The sequence below is a fragment of the Polypterus senegalus genome, chromosome 8 (assembly GCF_016835505.1).
Source record: "Polypterus senegalus isolate Bchr_013 chromosome 8, ASM1683550v1, whole genome shotgun sequence".
Lineage (NCBI taxonomy): Eukaryota > Metazoa > Chordata > Cladistia > Polypteriformes > Polypteridae > Polypterus > Polypterus senegalus.
This window is the reverse complement of record NC_053161.1, coordinates 164,190,697-164,207,387: the sequence shown is the minus strand read 5'-3', so window position 1 is coordinate 164,207,387 and position 16,691 is coordinate 164,190,697. Positions and strand designations below refer to the sequence as shown.

The 16,691-nt window shown below is 40.4% G+C and overlaps 1 protein-coding gene across 1 annotated transcript in view; it reads left to right on the top strand.

The window, feature by feature from the left end:
• LOC120534676 (zinc finger protein 729-like) overlaps positions 1–6,616 on the top strand; it is a 73,414-nt gene extending 66,798 nt beyond the window's left edge. The window contains exon 6 of the mRNA XM_039762267.1: positions 1,910–6,616. Within this exon, the coding sequence (XP_039618201.1) occupies positions 1,910–2,778 (869 nt within the window). The 3' untranslated portion in view covers positions 2,779–6,616. The remainder of the gene's footprint in view (positions 1–1,909) is intronic.
• Positions 6,617–16,691: the final 10,075 nt, after the last annotated feature.

The following is a 16,691-nucleotide window of genomic DNA, read 5'->3' as shown; positions in this document are numbered from 1 at the left end:
CGGGGGTGTGAGATTAGAGCCAATGCTGTGCGTACAGGGAAGTTCCATCATATCCATCTGCAAGTTTTCAAGCTCCCTCATGAGCTCTAGCTTCTACTCAACACCAGGGATGTCGCACTCCATTTTCCAAGAACCCATTTTTCCATCACCAAGGTCTACTACACCTGGAATGTTCGTACCTTTGACAATGCTGGAGCCAATCCCAGGCAACACAGGGCGCAAGGCAGGAAACAAAGCTCGGGCAGGGCGCCAGCCCACCGCAGTATTACTTTTAACCACTACCATTTTTTAATTATGTTTTAAGACAGTATTTCTGTGCCTTTTTTTAATATTAGTTTTTGTCCCCCCCAAAGTCTTTTGGCACATTTTCAGATTTTTGATTATATTGAGATCCACCCAACAACCCTAAATTTTAATTTGGGAATGCATTGTTGGCAGAAATGCTCAAGTCTGGATCAGATTGGGGCATCGCTAATATTCTGTCATCAAAATATACAGTCCCTCGTGTGGCACATTTAAAATTAAAATCCATGTGATTAAAATATACATCAAATTCAAACATTTTTTTTCGGTTTTCATTAGATTTCATGAAATGTTTTAGTAATTTTAATAATTCCACATTTTTAATTATTCCATTCTGTAATAATACAAATCAAATTACAAATATTATAAATATTCATAAGAATACTATCACTTCTTATTTCTAAAAACAGTAAGTGACATATTATTGATTGCAGAAGTTGCGTATAACGGTAAGAGAGAGCAATGAGTTGTAACGGCTGGACAGGCCTCCCTATAGATGTGTCTAGATGAGTCTTGAAATGACAAGTGATGCCACTGATTGGTGCAGCCCCTGATTTCATTGAATCGACACGCAGAGAGTCGCAGACTGGTGGCTTTACCTTTATTCACGTCTCAAACTTTACATCCTTTATTAATGTTGTTACACCGTCACAAGCACTGTGAAAACTATAAACAAAAAATATATAAACGTACATTTTTTTAACATTTTACAAAGAAACAGATAAATGAAACAACATATAATCAGTTGTACACCTTGTTCCATTTACCAAGGGTGCAACAATTTTAAAGATTACCATTTTGGAGATCAGCGTTTGCCTTCCGTTATTTCCTCACAGTTTCCAGTATTCTACGTCATTACGTCCCCTACGTGCAGAATGATTTTGTGCTCATTTACACTAATACCACAGAACCGATTGTCGACATGCTCTGTGTGATTTTTCTACCATAAACAATTTGCAATAAGCGAGTTTGTTTTAATAAATAGCTTCTGTTCAGATTTCCATTTTTATCGTGCCCCCCTTGTATAGGACGGTCCAGATCTAATTATGCATTTTTCATCCTGCTATAACTTAAGTTTATTACATAGAAAATTCACAAAAAATTCTTTTTGTTGCCGGTAGATGGCAGCACCTGCTCTGCATTCCAAAATGGCAGGGAGACGGTTGTCAGTCGAGCAGCGGGTGCGATGTTTTCACCTTTTCATAATTGCATAATTAGATCTGGACCACCCTGTAGATATCGGGAGGCGTTCCCCACAGGTTGAGAAATGTTGTTTTAAGAGTACAATGGTAAAATTTTAAAGCAGTTCTGCAAAGTAACTGACAAAATGTGACATCTAATGTTGTCAACTGGATCTCTCACAAATGATCTATTCATTAACTGTTGTTTTTTTTTTTTTTGGCTCACTTGGTGAATAGTTGTAATACAGATGGTAAAATAAACAACTTCAGCCTCTTTCCTCATTCATCTTTAGTTTTATGATTGGTTATGTTATGGTTAAGGTTGTTCATAATTTGAGCCAGCTTTTATTTAAAGTGAGTTAATGTGAATAATAGGCCAGTGAATTGAAAATAATTTTTATTTTTTTCCTTTTACACTTACACAGGAGGCAAACTTCACTGCTGTTCTGAATGTGGCAAACAATTCTCTCGCTGGAGTAGCCTTCAGAACCACAAAAGAATTCACACCGGAGAGAAGCCATTTTGCTGCACTGAATGTGGTAAGCAGTTCTGTCGCAGGAGTACTCTTTGGAGACACACTAGAATTCACACAGGAGAGAAACCCTATTGCTGTAAGGAATGTGGCAAACAGTTCTCCCATTGGAGTAATCTTCAGAGCCACAAAAAAACTCACACTGGAGAGAAGCCACATTCCTGTAATGAATGTGGCAAACGATTCTATCGCAGGAGTAATCTTCAGAGCCATTCAAGAATTCACACTGGAGAGAAGCCGTATTGCTGTAATGAATGTGGCAAACAGTTCTGTTTCCAGAGTACTCTTCAAAGACACACTAGAATTCACACAGGAGAGAAGCTATATTGTTGTAATGAATGTGGCAAACGATTCTCGGACAGGAGTGCTTTGCAGAAACACACTAGAAATCATACTGGAGAGAAGCCCTATTCTTGTTCTGAATGTGGCAAACAATTCTCTCACTCGAGCACTCTTCAGAGCCACAAACGAATCCACACTGGAGAGAAGCCATATTGCTGCTTAGAATGTGGCAAGCGATTCTGTCGAAGTAGTAGTCTTCAGAGCCACAAAAAAATTCACACTGGAGAGAAGCCTTATTGCTGTAATGAATGTGGAAAACAATTCAGTTACCGGAGTAATTTTCAGACCCACAAAAGAATTCATACTGGAGAGAAGCGATATTGCTGTTCTGAGTGTGGCAAACAATTTGCACAGTTGAGAAGTCTTAAGAAGCACTCTACAGCTCACACAGGAGAGAAAGAGGAGGTTCCAAAGGATTAGGCTGGTGGGTGAAAAAGGAGGAAGGAGAACTGTAACCCTTCTAACTACTCAAATCTTGATTACTACCCTTTATGTGAAGGGCTTTATTGTGCAACATGTATAGCAAATCTCATCAAGGAAAAACTAGCCCTAATAGAATAAAATATCCACAAAACGCATGTCTGTCAGGATGAAAAGGTGCCCACCCTCTGCCTCAGCACTAGACTAGGTGATGGTGATAGTGCAAGACCTCCAAAGTTGGCGACAGTCCAGATGGGCAGTGTTGTCCAACCACAGTAAAGCACATAAGACCACAAAAGTGTAACTTGTGCGAGAATGCTGAATGTAGCTCAGAGGGGATCATGTACTGCTACTTTTATGTAGCAAATCCAGAATTTCTGGCTAAAGGATGTCCCAGGAAGGCTAGCACCAGAACTGGAATCTAGAAAACAAATCCTTACATTCAAAGAAAATTCAAGAAAGATCACCAAAGCAAACCTAAGAGCCTTAATGGTAATAACTAAAAAAAAAAACAAAGCAAATAAGGCAAGACATCTAAAGCACCTACAAAGATCAGGAAAAGACGCTGGCAAAAAGTCAAGACTCAGAAACAATAAGAGCAAAGACCTGGGATGAAGAGGAGGGACCTCCATATGGTGTGGCATTTACGTGAAAATATGAAAGCATCAATAGCCAAACCAAGTAAAGAAGAGAGACACATTTCAAATGAAATTCAGAAATAAAAACCCCAAATATGAACAGAAACTGGTCATTTCAAAATATAGAATGTCCCATCAAGCAACTGATTCTCACATGATGGGCAAACAGCAGAGAGAGAAGATTTGGAGGACATTTCTAATAAATTTCAGTTGTTTGGTGCATGTCCATTCCTTCTGTTTTTAATACAACCTGCCAAATGACACAAAAGATGACAGCACCAGATGCCCTGGAAGTAGAGTGACCAGAAATTTAAAAGAAAATCAATAAAAATATTGTCTGCGACTCATCAAAACTGCTGGAATGAAGTTAATAAACAGAATATCCTTAAAATAAAAAAGTCAGAAAATACCCCTTCAATAGAGGACAAGAAAATAAAATGCAGGAAAGCACAGATGAGCTCCTAGACATGATTGTTATGGACAACGATACAAGATAACTTACTGAGAACGTCTTTATAACTGATAGTATACACCATGCTTATAGCTAAGATCAACAAGGCTATAACTGGCATAAAGCAAACCCATCAGTCTAAAATGCATTTAACAGCAGTCAACAGGATTGGGACTGTGCAAAATTCAGAGTATGGAGAAATGGATAAAAGTACAGTCCAAAATGAATTGAAGAGAAAGTGTCATCAGTCAAGACCAACGTGAAAGGTGTAACGGCCAAACAAAAATCTTAAATCACAGAATTGTCTGATAAGTTATGAAGACTTAGCCTTCACAATGGCTTAAAATCCCGACAAAAGCTCAACGTGATTTTTCAGGAACAACCTAAAAAAATTTCCTGGCGAACTTTAGACGGGGGCACCCTGTAAGCAAGTACCCCGCCAGACAAAAATGAAATTGAAATATTTCAGAGAAGCATCTATGAGAGTGCTCAAGAACACAAGAAAGAATCAGACTGGTTAAGCAAACATCAGAAGGACATAGAAAACAGGAGTGGAATAACCGGAGGTGACAAATCAAAGAAAAAGCACCCAAGATCAAAATGTATGCTAACTGAAGGACCTCCGGTTCAGATGACTTACCCAGCTGCTGCCTTAAACAACTTAACAGCATTGCTCTGGGATATGACCGAGTGTGAGGACCTCTTAATATAACACCTGCAGATGACCGCACAAAAAGCAAAACTCCTACTTCTAACATCGGAGCAAATCAAATATCACCCAAAACTACAGTTCCATAACTTGCCTGTCCGCCATATATACTGTAAAAGCTTCACAGGAGTAGACACTAATAGAATTTACAGTCTCTAGGGTCCAGTTACTTTAATGGAAAAATAACAGAAGAGGTCGTATGGAATAAAAGACCATCTATTGTTGTTAAAAGGTCATGCGGCACAAAAGACACATCCGTTGTTACCTTAAGTAATTATGGAGTGTAGCAAATAGGACCAAAGCCCAAGTATGCCATGAATCAACTCTAGAGAAGTCTTTGATAGCATACCACCCAGCTGGATCCTCAACGACTTTGAAGGGTATGAAGTCCGCCCTGCTGTTACAGGTTTGCCCTCAATCCCCCTGCACCACTGACGGCCACCCCTACAGCTTCATCATGACAATGGCCAGATCACAGTCCCAAACATAAGAGTGAGAGGAATAGGGCTGGACAATGTAGTGAGCTTGGCATGACATTTATGAAAAATCAATATGTACTTTTGTTTGATTTTTTTTTTCCCCCACTAGTACTACTCTTAAATAAAATTTGCAAAATCTCCACTCCTCTTTCGAAGCACAACGATGCCGACTCCCCATTTTGCCTGGTTGTGGTGGCGAGTAAGGATCGGAGCAGGAAGAAGAGTTTAGAACCGGGAGGTGTTCGCTCTGCGGACTGGTAATAGTTAAGGTTTTACAAGGCATGACAGTGCAAGCAGTACAGCATCTAAAGATAAAACACGTTATTACATTTAAAGAGGCCATCCAAGCACATAAATGGCGCCTGTAACAAGACCTCTCAGGTAAGCAACGTTCTGTACAAAGTTCACTACTGTGTTGGTGCACCACGTGAACGGGTCGAAGGAGCTGCGGGACTTCATATTTTCATATGTTTCATATTTCGAAACATTTTTGCCTGCTTAACTTGCGCCTGTACTTTGTCAGTGGTCAGATATTTTCACGGACCGCTAATTCACCCCAAAAGCGTTACATCTGCACAGCGTAACACGCGCTCTTGAAATGCTACAAGCGCGCATTAAAACGGCGATCCTTTTCTGTAAATTCTGTTTGTGTGTCAGTTATGGGGGAAAATTGTATTTTTGGTCATTTTATTTTCACTTTGAGGTTAATTTTTTCGTTTTTAGCAACTGAGCTGAGCTTCCTAATTACCATAGGTGTGGATATCTGAAGCTTTTTTTTTTTCTTGTTAATACGTGTTATTCTCTGTAATAAATATATTGTCCTAACGATCTTTGAATCTTTTTAGTTTATTACTAGTTAACGGAAATCAAATAATAGTATTACCTTTTTGAGCACTTTTTTTAGTGAAATACAAATCCGTGCGAGTTTATCATTTTAATAGTGATATGTGACTTTACTGTTTATTGGGACTGAAATGTAAAGTGTCACTTGGTAGTACGGGACTGCCCCATTGTCGCTGAAATATCGCCACCTTTCGCAGAATTTCAAGTGTCGTCTTAACAGATTATTTTGTGCCCCCACATACTGTACATACCTCTCTATAGTGTAGAGAAATAATAATTCAAGAAGTTGTTAAGGGCACTGGATGTCAAATAGCAGTTGCCTGGCTGCAAGCACCGTATTTACTATGCTGTTAAATGTTATAAAGTGAATACCCGCACCCATCCCAGAGAGCGAACGAGGACAAGTTACAGTCGGGGACTTGGCCGCTGCATTTTTAACTTTTGCAGTTGCTACATCCAAGAGTTCGTTATCACTCATCTCATATTTAAGCTGCTTTTTCTGAGGGCCGTCGTGATTACAGTAGTTATTTGTAGTTTGTTTTTCGTAACAGTAAGTCCTATTCATATAATACATACAATTGCATGAATTAGGCTACATTAGCTTCGTTAGCGTTTTTTGTACTTCTGGTAAAATGAACCAAAAATGTTGATTTTTTTAAATGTTATGTGCAATAAAAACATGTAAATACTAAAGTACCAATATAAATGCAGTAACTAAGTGCGTGTCTAGTGTTTCACTGCTATAGTGATGCAAATTTAGTACAAGTCCTTGAGACAGTCACCAGAGCACAGCCTTATGTGTGTTTCTTTGTGCCCTCCTCCTCCTCTTTTTTTTTTTTCCTTCTGTTGCCTGCACATGAGCGGGTGGAATGCCACTGGCTGATCCGCTCCATGAGTTACTGCAGTCCTCCTCGGCGCAAGGCTTAATAACTTCCACGTTTCCCAAAACACGAACATTGGCAGTGACCGTTTACGTAAGCGGGGCTGGCGTCTTGCTTGTCCTTGCAGTTGAACCCAATTATTTTGCCTTCACGAGCCCGAATTCACTGGGCATATCCCGGCGGTGCTGTCACACAGTGCCGTAAGGTGCTTCAGTTTCCACTTTCACGTTTCCGTGTCGACGTCTGGCGACCAATTCACATCGTCATCACCATTGTGGCTCGGGTTCAGTTCAGTTTCAGAGCCTTTATTGAGTGAGGCTCCGCCCCACTCATGAATATTGATGAGTTATCGTTCAGTTACCATAAAGTGGCAGGAAGGACTGAAATATTTTTTTTTTTTGGTCAGCATAATAATCTATATATATATAATTCACTAAGGCAAGACAACCGTGGAAAGCACGCCGGAAGGGGCATGGATTCACTAAGCCGCCGACAAGTGAGACACCTATGGCGCACGCAGGAAGGAGCCACGCCCACCAACTCCAAGACCATTAGATACGACGACAACTCGCAGGCCCACCATCTCGGACGCGACGACACAGAAAAAAGGGCGTCATTTATATTCGTCTGTCGTAGAGGTCACATGCAGTGCAGGTCAGGTTAATGTCATGTGCATGTCATGCACCTCCGAGCTACGTTGACTGTTCATAGGGGCATGTTTCTCGCGGAGGTGAATCGCCATATGCAGCGTGTGAAACGGTTTGCTAGGGGGTATCCCATGGGATCCTTAAAACAATACTTTACAACTGAGGTTAAAGCACAATGAAGTAAGCAGTCTTTAAAAACCGACTTTTCGGTTAGGACGCATGCACCATAACAAACTGTTTTACACGCTACATACAGCTATTCGCATCCGCGACAAACATGCGTCTTCTTAGATGCTCCTGCAGGAACACGGAAGACGTTTTTCTGCCCACCAACACTCCTTTTTCACCGGCCGACGTCTACCCTCGCTCTCTAGGCATTCACACTGCCTGCCCATTTGCCCGGACACAAAAACTCACCGACCACCCAGTTAGTCCCTTTCGTCTGTGGTAAGAGTCCACATGCACGTCTGAGCCACACAACGTTTGTTATGCCGCGGGTTCACTATTGTGTTGTATTTTGCTCTATCCAGAGTTCCACCTTTTCATTCACTTACTGCTGTATTCTCACACTAACCCGTTTTAGACATCCGTGTCTTTCCAGAACTGTTTAGCATTCAATAAATAATTATGCGTGAGATTGACCGTGTGTCTACTCAGCGCAGAGAGGTGTGGGTAAGCCGTTGAACCCCATTCGGGCTGCAAACCGTGGAATTCCCACTAAGTGTGACTCATACGCTACCACTCATTACGTCCCTACCCTTTGTGCACACCCCCCTCCTACCGTGGTCGGGTATCTTGGTGGATTATATATAGAAAAGCAGCCAAAACCGAGGGGTATCCCATGGGGTCCTTAAAACATTCCTTTACAACTGAGGCTAAAACACAATGAAGTAAGCAGTCTTTAAAAACTAGAGTTCCATCTTTTCATTCACTTTCTGTTGTATTCTCAAACTCTCCCTTTTTAGACAACTGTGTCTTTCCAGAAGTATTTAGCATTCAATAAATAATTATGCATGACATTGAGCGTGTGTCTACCCGGCGTGGGTAAGCCGTTGAACCCCATTCGGGCTGCAAACCGTGGAATTCCCACTAAGTGCGACTCATACGCTCCCACTGGTTGCGTCCCAACCCTTTGTGCACAGCCCCTTCCCACCTCGCTTACTACCGTGATCGGGTGTCTTGGTGGATTATCTATAGAAAAGCAGCCAACGACTCAAGTGACGAGTTGGAGGTGGGCACATGAGCGGGCAGTGCATACTGATCGAGAAATCAGCAGACTAGCATGACGGACGGAGCTGAATGGACGTCCTTCTTCTCTCCTCCCGTTCCACACTTCGCGCCGTTCACCCCATCCCTCCGTCTGGCAAGAGAAGGTGGGATTGCGGTCCGCCAGTTTTCAGTCACGGACGATTGTGTGTTGCTTCGTTGCAATGTTGCTTTTCTTGCTGATTTATTACATTACCGATTTTTCAAATGTTAATTTTCTCCCTGTGCTTAAAAATCATTAAAAAACCGGCCCGATTATGCGGCGTGTGGTACGCCGCGGGTTGGCTAGTATTATTTAATCCACTAGATGGCAGCAGAATACCGTCCTGAGTGTTATTTGGTCTTAACACACCGCAAGAACAAGGTGTGCGTTGATGAACGTCTCAAAACGTGTGTCACACAAAGGACGTGTGTTAAATCTGCATCGGTACAACAGTGAACAGCTCGACATACTGCAAGTTGACGTTTCGGTATTTGCATGTTGCTGCTATATGTAATAATGTGTTTTTCTTGTTGAAAAAAATTCAAAGTTTTTGGCTTGTTTTTCCTGGGGCAAACATAATGAATGCTAAGGAAGTTAATTAACTAAAATACGCGCGCGCGCACGCACACATATATACGGAAGCTTATTAGGGCCACAGTGAAGAAAAAAAAAATGTCGAGATTAAAGTCGACATGTTGACTTACTTCTCGCCGTTTATGTCAAGATTAAAGTTGACATTTTCAGTTTATTCTCGTAGTTTATTTTGTCATTAAAGTAGAATGTCGTAAATTAAACTTCATCTTAAAATAAATATTTAATTTACTAGATTTTCTCAAACCCCGTCATAAGTTAATGCAGTACATTAAATGCTTTGTGTTGTGTTCCCAGACCCAGTTATTAATCACTGCGCGCTTCTTAAACTGACTTCCTCTTACATTGAGGAGGCGCAGGCAGCGATCGCCGCACAGAATCCATTCACTTCATGATATTCCTGCTCTCTGAAAATTTAGAATGCTAAGATAAATACTTGATATAATTTTCATGATGAAATGCAATAAAGCAGGTAATACACATGTATGCTGGTGTGGTGGTAGTGCTGCTCCCTCGCAGTAAGGGGTCCCCAGGTGTACGTTCAGTGTAGAGAACTTTATGGCGGGTGTGACGAGGCTCCAAAAAACTGGATGTGTGAATGGGTATCGCACAAGTTTAACTTAAATATTGTGTAAATGTTGGGTTTGTGATCTGGTGGTCGGAGACACGAACATGGAAATCAATGGATGTTCTTCTGAGCGGGCTTTCTTTATTGCATGTGTGCTGTCTGTCTGACGTACCAACCCCCGCCCTACACACACACACACCCGTACCTATCCTTTCGTTTTCTTTCTTTACATAACCAATCACCACACGATAAACGTCTTTGTGAAATTAAAACTAGTTATTAACTTAGACCACGGAGTGTTCAGACCTTAAAAAAAATCGTGGTTCTACATTTTTAATTATACCATCCATTCAGGGTTGCACCCATCCCAGCAAGCATCGGGTGCCAGGCAGGAACAAATCCTGAACGCGACGCCAGCTCATTGCATGGTGAATATGAGCACACACATACCCCAGGGTCAATGTAGCATGACAAAACTCCACTGTCTACATGGCTTTGAAAGGATACTGAAGCACGCCGAGTAAACCCACCAGGAAAACATGCAAATTCAAGGCAGGGTACACCCGAGACCCCCTTGCTGAGAGGCAGCAGTGCAACCTCCATGCCACCGTGCCCTCACATGATTAGTACATGCTTTAATGCAATTCATCATGAAAATGATATCACGTATTTATCTTAACATTCGAAATGTTCAGAGCGCAGGAATATCATGAAGTGAATGGATTCTGTGCGGCGATCGCAGCCTGCGTCTCCTCTTAGTGCAGAGGAAATCGGTTTAAGAAGCACGTAGTGATTAATATGGCACGGGGAACGCTTAACACAAAGCATTTCATGCGCTACATAATTTATGACGGGGTGTGGGAAAATCTACTAAATTACATATTCATTTTAAGATGAAGTTTAGTTTACAATGTTCTACTTTAATGACAAAGTACGAGAATAAGGGCAACATGTCTTGTTTATTCTCGTCATACGCGTCGAGATTAAAGTAGAAATGTCGAGAATAAAGTCAACATGTCGACATTTATTTTTTTTTTCTTCACTGTGTCCGTATATATATGCCTTGTTATACATAACCTTTATTTATGGCATTTAATGTTGTGATTATATATATATATATATATATATATATATATATATATATATTTGGACATTTCTTGCGTTAATACCAATGTCTGCTGAGAATCTGATGTGAATAGCCTCATTGGAAATATATTTACTGAAAAAAAAAATCCCCCCACTGTGTATGAATGTATGTATGTATGTATGTATGCGTGTGTGTTTGTTTGTATGTATATATCTCACAATGAATCCCAAAGAAATAACATCAATAATCACCCCAGGAAATATTTATTGCAGTAAATACAATCCCCTCTTTCTCGTATATAACAGGACTCCAAACGAGTCAATTACACACTAAGTGACAACATATCAACAATAAAGTGCAATTATCAAAATATATAAAACTCAAAGTACAAAATGACCAATAGTAGCATAGAAGCACATCAGTATCCTCCCTGAAAGGAGAAAAGCAGCTGTGCTAAGCTCCCTGTCTAGATAATAATATCGGCAAATAAATAAATCATTCAACTTCTCCAAATAATTAACAACTTGGATAGAAACTGATTTATTGTCTAATGGGAATAGCAAAGGTGACACAAGTAAAAAAAAAAAAAAAAAAACTTCATTTTTAATTTAGTTCTCAGGATAGGAAGAGGCACAAGGTGTTGTTCAGGCACGGACAGATCGTAACGTCATCTTATTCTCAGCGCGGCCCCTGCTGTAGTTCTGCTCCGCCTCCGCTATTTAGCAGACGAGCGGCCTCTTCGCGCACCACAGACACTGAACTGCAAAGCGCAGCGCCGCGCGGTCCTCATGGCCTGACGCCTATCAGCTGTAAGTGCCGTTCTAAACCCACGTGATGTTTATGCTAATTAGAGGAGCTGCGCCTTCCCCGTGAAAACAATTCAGACCAACACCCTTTCGCTGCGAATGGATAATTCCCGCTCTTTACACTGTTAATGTTCAGATAATGCAGCTGTGAGGTTGTTTTTACTCGATGTAAATGCTGAGTACTGTACATATTTGTTCATAATATGCTGATAGAGTAATCCTTACATAATTCATTTTTTCTTCCATTCACCTCCAGGTTAAAAGACTTTTTTATGTTTCCCTTGACTTTTATCTCAAGCAGTAGGAGATAGGGAAAAGGAAGCGTTTGTGAGCCTGAGGTTTTACTGCGGGATCTGAGTTGCTTTTGGACAGTAAAAGAGAAAAATATGTAAAATATACAAGTTATCTAACCACCATCAAGGTAAAATGGAATCAGTAAAGTCATTTGCAGTTGAAGTTGTGCAGAATCTTTCCCTGCATTAAGATAGACGAGCTCACAGATCCGCCATTGCTTCCCCATGGGAAATTTTGAGATTTCAAACGTTTTATACAACACGATACTTTTCACGTATCTCATCAACAATTGAACCGTTACAACAAATTTCTTTGAAGACTAAGTGTGTCAAATTTAAAAAAAACAAAAAAACAGTATATGACGGGCGGGTTGTTTCATAGAGACAGGCAGGCATGAGTGTTACAGACTGTTCATCTGCCGCTATATGTGAACATATCTGTAAAGTCAAATCAGAGCGAGAGAGCGAACCGGCAGCGTGTACTGAGGCTGCGGGCACCGGCAGGGCAGGAAAGGCGCTGAGCGCAAAACACGCAATGTGATCTTGAAATTAACGTGTGTGTGTGTGTGTTCACACTGTGGCGGACTGGTGTCCTGTCCAGGGATTGCGCCTGAAGCTTGCTGTGATAGGCTCACCTCCAATGCGGGTTGGAAAATCAATGGATGGTCGGTTAGACGTGCAATATCGTTATTTTGTTTTAATTGTTTCCTCGAGATAACGGAATAATTTTACCGAGGTCTCGATAAAACAAAAGTTCTTGTTTTCTCGAAATTATGAAATAATAGTATCTAACGTTTAATGTTTAGCTTATTGAAGCCACGTCCTGTTTGAAATGGCAGAAGAGCAGAACTGTATCGATCAGTGCGTCACATTTTTGTTCAATCAAGGGCTGACGCGGGCTGAAATATGTTTATTCCTTAGTTTAGCAAATAATAACGTTAGTGTCCGTCATTTAAGAAGATGGTTATCAAGGCTTCAGCTGTATAAGCGTTGCAATCTACGCGAGCCCGATGCCAGGAGCAAAGGTTAAGCTTCGTTTTCTCGAGATCGGGATAAAATTATTCCGTTATCTGGAGAAAACAAATGTTCGCTTTCTCGACATATCGATAAATTAGTCTGTTACCTTGAGGAGACAATTTATAAAAAAAACGATATTGCACGTCCTCTCTCGGCTTCAGTAAATATATATTAAAGTTTCACATATTTAAATATTTGCAAATATATTTAAAAAAAAAAAACAGTTCTTTAAATCTCACAATATTTATAGTGAGAATCTGTACCCGGTTTTGGATATTGAATAGAAAATGTGCATATATACATGTATAAGTATATATATGTGGGATATCCTGGACAAAAACCTTCTCCAGAGTGCTAAGGACCTCAGACTGGGCCGAAGGTTTACCTTCCAACAAGACAATGACCCTAAGCACACCGCTAAAATAACGAAGGAATTGCTTCACAACAACTCTGTGACTGTTCTTGAATGGCCCAGCCAGAGCCCTGACTTAAACCCAATTGAGCATCTCTGGAGAGACCTAAAAATGGCTGTCCACCAACGTTTACCATCCAACCTGACAGAACTGGAGAGGATCTGCAAGGAGGAATGGCAGAGGATCCCCAAATCCAGGTGTGAAAAACTTGTTGCATCTTTCCCAAGAAGACTCATGGCTGTATCAGCTCAAAAGGGGGCTTCTACTAAATACTGAGCAAAGGGTCTGAATACTTAGGACCATGTGATATTTCAGTTTTACTTTTTTAATAAATCTGCAACAATTTCAAAAATTCTTTTTTTTGTCTGTCAATATGGGTGCTGTGTGTACATTGATGACGGAAAAAATTAATTTAAATGATTTTAGCAAATGGCTGCAATATAAAAAAGAGTGAAAAATTGAAGGGGGTCTGAATACTTTCCTTACCCACTGTATGTATATACTGTATATATATATATATATATATATATATATATATATATATATATATATATATATATATATATATATATATATATATATACATCCATCCATCCATCCATTTTCTAACCCGCTGAATCCGAATACAGGGTCACGGGGGTCTGCTGGAGCCAATCCCAGCCAACACAGGGCACAAGGCAGGAACCAATCCTGGGCAGGCTGCCAACCCACCACAGATATATATATATATATATATATATATATTATACACTCAACTAAAGGATTATTAGGAGCACCATACTAATACGGTGTTTGACCCCCTTTCGCCTTCAGAACTGCCTTAATTCTACGTGGCATTGATTCAATAAGGTGCTGAAAGCATTCTTTAGAAGTGTTGGCCCATATTGATAGGATAGCATCTTGCAGTTGATGGAGATTTGTGGGATGCACATCCAGGGCATGAAGCTCCCGTTCCACCACATCCCAAAGATGCTCTATTGGGTTGAGATCTGGTGACTGTGGGGCCATTTTAGTACAGTGAACTCATTGTCATGTTCAAGAAACCAATTTGAAATGATTTGAGCTTTGTGACATGGTGCATTATCCTGCTGGAAGTAGCCATCAGAGGATGGGTACATGGTGGTCATGAAGGGATGGACATGGTCAGAAACAATGCTCAGGTAGCCTGTGGCATTTAAACGATGCCCAATTGGCACTAAGGGGCCTAAAGTGTGCCAAGAAAACATCCCCCACACCATTACACCACCACCACCTGCCTGCACAGTGGTAACAAGGCATGATGGATCCATGTTCTCATTCTGTTTACGCCAAATTCTGACTCTACCATTTGAATGTCTCAACAGAAATCGAGACTCATCAGACCAGGCAACACTTTTCCAGTCTTCAACTGTCCAATTTTGGTGAGCTCGTGCAAATTGTAGCTTCTTTTTCCTATTTGTAGTGGAGATGAGTGGTACCCGGTGGGGTCTTCTGCTGTTGTAACCCATCCGCCTCAAGGTTGTGCGTGTTGTGGCTTCACAAATGCTTTGCTGCATACCTCGGTTGTAACGAGTGGTTATTTCAGTCAAAGTTACTCTTCTATCAGCTTGAATCAGTTGGCCCATTCTCCTCTGACCTCTAGCATCAACAAGGCATTTTCGCCCACAGGACTGCCGCATACTGGATGTTTTTCCCTTTTCACACCATTCTTTGTAAACCCTAGAAATGGTTGTGCGTGAAAATCCCAGTAACTGAGCAGATTGTGAAATACTCAGACCGGCCCGTCTGGCACCAACAACCATGCCACGCTCAAAATTGCTTAAATCACCTTTCTTTCCCATTCTGACATTCAGTTTGGAGTTCAGGAGATTGTCTTGACCAGGACCACACCCCTAAATGCATTGAAGCAACTGCCATGTGATTGGTTGATTAGATAATTGCATTAATGAGAAATTGAACAGGTGTTCCTAATAATCCTTTAGGTGAGTGTATATTAATATATAATATACATACATACATACATACAGTGGTGTGAAAAACTATTTGCCCCCTTCCTGATTTCTTATTCTTTTGCATTTTTGTCACACAAAATGTTTCTGATCATCAAACACATTTAACCATTAGTCAAATATAACACAAGTATATGGAGGAATATTTCGGACAAAATGAAATAAATAAATAAATGCGTAAATAAATAAAAGTACTGTGAAATGTGAGCATAAATAAATAAATGTGTCACGAAATATGTTTTTCGTTGCTTATTTATTTATTTCATTTTGTCTGTAACATTCCTGCAAACCGTCATGAAATACGGCTTGAAATAAAACTGTCAGTTTCACTCATCAAAGTTGAGAGGGTGGGCTCTAACACGCCCTCTAGTTACTGATTGGTGAATCGATAGCACAAGAAATAATTAGAAAAATGCTTACTACTGCCGATGAAATGGATTCTGCCAAAGATATTACGTATTTCAGAGAGAGAATTGAAGATTTATCGGAAGAAATTACAATGTTGGCGGCCCTTTTAGAACTGAGTATTTGACCTTTGTTTTACGAGTAGAAAGTCAGTTGCATATTCGCAGCTACTTTTTCAAACAACTGTACAGCTCTGATCAGTAGTAAAGTTGTTCAGTTCAAAATATTAGGTGGAGCTGCTTTGGGCATTCCATGTCAAAGTACCTAAACTAATAGAGCCGGTGCAGCTTACCGTATGTCAAACTGGCTCATTCGTCTTGTGATCGTCTTCTCTGATACATCATACAGATCTGCAATCTGTTGTACTTTTAAACCGCATAACAGAAGGTGTTCTATTGACTCAGCTGGAATGTCAAAGGATGGACGTCCAGAGCAGGGTACTGCATCACCTGAACTGGAGTGTAGTAGAGTCTGTTCCACCTGTTCTTCGATAATTTTAAAAACAGTTTCATCTATATCGGAGTCTAAAAGGGCCGCCAACATTCTAATTTCTTCCGATAAATCTTCAATTCTCTCTCTGAAATACGTAATATCTTCGGCAGAATCCATTTCATCCGCAGTAGTAAGCATTTTTCTAATTAATTCTTGTGCTATCGATTCACCAATCAGTAACTAGAGGGCGTGTTAGAGCCCACCCTCTCAACTTTGACGAGTGAAAGTGACAGTTTTATTTCAAGCCGTATTTCACGACGGTTTGCAGGAATGTTATGGACAAAATGAAATAAATAAATAAGCAACGAAAAACATATTTCGTGACACATTTATTTATTTATGCTCTCATTTCATGA